At 31.8% G+C, this 3,829-nt stretch overlaps 1 protein-coding gene across 1 annotated transcript; it reads left to right on the forward strand.

Annotated features, from left to right (window-relative positions):
• Nucleotides 1-291: 291 nt before the first annotated feature.
• On the forward strand, nucleotides 292-3,829 carry LOC139194160 (trans-resveratrol di-O-methyltransferase-like). The gene is made up of 3 exons (XM_070818557.1): nucleotides 292-778; nucleotides 2,678-3,100; nucleotides 3,358-3,829. The coding sequence occupies exons 1-3, from the start codon at nucleotides 374-376 to the stop codon at nucleotides 3,682-3,684; spliced, it is 1,155 nt and encodes a 384-aa protein (XP_070674658.1). The 5' UTR covers nucleotides 292-373; the 3' UTR covers nucleotides 3,685-3,829.

Below are 3,829 nucleotides of genomic sequence, written 5' to 3' on the forward strand. Positions count from 1 at the left end.
ATTGGCCAAATTGAAAACACAGGGACTAAATTGACCCAATGACTAAAACACAAGGACCAAATTGGCCAAATTGGCCAAATTGAAAACACAGGGACTAAATTGACTCAATGACTAAAACACAAGGACCATTTTAACATTTAAGCCTAATTGGAAAGCAATTGACATGCTTAAAGGGTGCGTGAAAGATGACACCTCGATAGGTAGAGTGTCGAGTGTAATATGATTTTTCACTTCAATTTTGTATGTGGGCACTGGGCAGTGCTATATATATCCCGATCCACATACCCATGTATTCAAAACTAATACAGCAAGAGAATAATCAATCAAAATATTGTGGAAGCCACAGACTTATTCCATAGACACACACACACACATGGATTCGAGTGATGGTGGAGTGGGTGCTACTAGCCATGAGCTTCTTGGAGCTCAAGCTCAGATTTGGAACCACGTGTTCCAGTTCGTAAACTCCATGGCACTCAAATGTGCAGTTCAACTAGGCATCCCAGACGTGATTCACAATCACGGCCAACCCATCTCTCTTTCCGAGCTCATCGCTGCGCTCAATGTCCACCCTTCGAGAGCTCATTTCGTCTCGCGCCTGATGCGCATCCTCGTTCACTCCGATTTCTTTGCACAACATCATCATGTTCATCATGATTGTGACAATGTGGAGGAAGGAGAAGCTGTTGTATTGTATAGCCTAACACCAACTTCTAGGCTTTTTCTCAAAGACGAGCCATCAAACATCACACAACTTATACTCCTGTCACTCGATCCGGTAGTGCATATTGAATTTGATATCTATTAATTGGAAAAATTAGTATCCGGTCCTTAGTTTCTAATGTTCAGACCTTATTAATTTTTAGATTTTGACCAAAGTCCCTAGCATTAATGTATTAATGAGTTACATAATTTTTTAAAATAAAAATTAGGATTTTAATACTCACATCCTTATTAAACTCCTAATTAATTTTCAATTCAAAACATTTCCAAAATATAAAATATAAAATTAGAATAAGTTTGTATGCATTAATTTTTTTGATAAAAATTTCAATTTTTTAATATTATATGTACCATTCATATAATTATTCAATTTATTCTAATCTTAATTGTACCCATTCTTAAATATATTAATTTATTATATGTAAAATGTACCTTTTGTTAATATAAAATGTACCTATTTTTTATATAAAATTCATTCAATCTTTTTTCTAATCCATTTTTTTAACTTCTATAGGTACATTCTTTGATTTGAGAATGTATCCATGTCAAGTTTAATAGAAGAAATTTAATAATGTTACTAAGCCTAATATATATATATATATATATATATATATATTTGTTTTGAAAAATGTACCCATGTTTGGTGCAATAATTTTTTGGCTAGTTTTGATGAACGTAGCCATGTATGTGTGTGTGTATATACACAATATATTGGAGAATATAATTTATCTTTAATATTTTTTTTATCCCATAAATTATGGGTTTTATATAAAATTTCATTAATATAAATAAATATAAATTTCATTTTTAATTTTAAAAGTTAGAAATACATTACTACATGAATGTTAGGGACTTCGATCAAAAATTGAAAAACACAAAGGTTTCAGTCAAAAAACGTTGATAGTTAGGGACCGTATCCAAAGTCTTCCAATATTATTTACAGGTAATATTCTTTATAGGAAAAATTACTAGCCAGTCCCTACTTACGAATGTTCATTGACGGAAACCTTATTAGTTTTCAGATTATGATCGAAGTCCCTAGCATTAAAGAATTTACATGTCAGTTACATAAATTTTAAAATAAATATTAGTAGTTGATTAGGGTTTAATACTCACACCCTTATTACCTAATTAATTTTCAATTCAAACAATTCCAAAAAAAAAAAATATTAGAATAAGTTTATACCCATTAATTGTTGTTTTATAAAAAGGATTTTTCAAATTTTTAATCTTAAATGTACCCATTCATATAATTTTGCAATTTTCTCTAATCTTAAATGTACCAATTCTTAAATATACAATTTGCTATATGTAAAATGTACCATTTTCTAATATAAAATGTACCCTTTTTTTATATAAAATTCGTTCAATTTTTTTCTATTCCATTTTTAAACTTATATGGGTACATTCTATTTCATTGCTTTGAGAATGTATCCATGTCAAGTTTGATCGAAGAAATTTAATAATGTTACCAAGCCTCATATCTATTCTTTTTAATGTAGTTTTGAAAAATGTATTCATGTTTTGGTACAATAATTTTTTGGTAATTTTAATGAATCTACCCATGTTTATATGTATACAATTTATTGGAGAGCATAATTTATTCTTTTGATATTTTTAATCCCACAAATTATGGGTTTTATTTAAAATCTCACTAATATAACCAACTACAAATTTCAATTTTTATTTTAAAAATGTAATAACTTACATAGAACCACACCATTACATTAATGTTAGCAACTTCGATAAAAAACTGAAAACCTACAAGGTTTCAGTCAAAGAACATTGATAGCTAGAGATTGTACCAAAGTCTCCCTTCTTTATATATACATCACAAGTCTTGGGATTTAATGACAAAGAATATTAGGATTACTAGGAAAGCAAGAAAAACTAATTTACATTTAGTTACAATACTTGTGGAACAAGGAATCCTAACTAGGTTTTACTCTATCAGGTAATGACAACCCCACTTCACTTGATGGGAGCTTGGTTGCAGATGAAGGGTGGTGATGATCCAGCTACTATATGTACACCATTTGAAATGGAAACTGGAAGGCCCATTTGGGATTTTGCAGCTCAGGAACCAGGGTTCGGTAACTTGTTTGATGAAGCAATGGAGGCTGACTCCAAGCTTCTCGCAAGGGGGGTGGTGGAACAGTGTGGAGGAGTTTTTGAGGGCTTGAAATCCCTGGTGGATGTTGGAGGAGGAAGAGGAGCCATGGCCAAGGCCATTGCCAATGCATTCCCCAGCATCAACTGCATTGTGTTTGACCAACCACATGTGGTGGCTGACTTGAAAGGAACCACCCATAATTTGGGTTTTGTGGGAGGAGACATGTTTGTGGAAATACCCCCAGCAAATGCAATTTTGCTCAAGGTACGTAATATATAACACTCAATTATTTGTTGTTTCTTAGTTAATTTCGTAATTAATATAGGATCCACCCCTATTAAAGAAAGTATGAACAAGTGTATTTAAATAGAATTATTGATACGTAAAAGGTGCCGACAAGCAAGTATATATATTGTTGATATAGTTGTGTGTACATATCCTCGTTTTATTTATAGATTAATTGCAGAAATATTGTGACTAATTGAGTAATGTATGAAATTAGTTAATGATCTATATCTCAGTGGATTATGCATGATTGGAGCGATGAAGAAAGTGTGAAGATATTGAAGAAGTGTAGAGAAGCAATACTTCTGAGCAAAAACAACGAAGGGAATAAGAAGATTATCATCATAGACATAGTTGTGGGACATGTCGATAACAAGGAGAAGATGGTGGATAAGAAACTAATTGAAACCCAACTGATGTTCGATATGATTTTGATGTCTATCTTCAATGGCAAAGAGCGTAGCGAATCAGAATGGAAAAAGATCTTTTTGGCTGCTGGTTTCACTCACTATAACATCACTCATACGTTCGGTTTCAGGTCTCTTATTGAACTTTACCCTTGAAAGTAAATCTTCCTACTAGTATTGTATCAATAAAATTATGTGGACACATGCTCTAGCTAATATAGGTGGCCTACTATTATATTCCATATGTACTAATGTTAGTTTATGTGACAAATAAATAATAAGTGAAGTGTGTTTGTATAAA

Source organism: Malus domestica, chromosome 03 (assembly GCF_042453785.1).
Source record: "Malus domestica chromosome 03, GDT2T_hap1".
Lineage (NCBI taxonomy): Eukaryota > Viridiplantae > Streptophyta > Magnoliopsida > Rosales > Rosaceae > Malus > Malus domestica.

Excerpts from the sequence above, each read along its gene's own strand:
- LOC139194160 (XM_070818557.1), top strand. The coding sequence starts at position 374 with ATGGATTCGAGTGATGGTGGAGTGGGTGCTACTAGCCATGAGCTTCTT. Across the intron at positions 779-2,677 it reads TACTCCTGTCACTCGATCCG|GTAATGACAACCCCACTTCA; the intron begins GTAGTGCATATT and ends TTACTCTATCAG. Across the intron at positions 3,101-3,357 it reads CAAATGCAATTTTGCTCAAG|TGGATTATGCATGATTGGAG; the intron begins GTACGTAATATA and ends TCTATATCTCAG.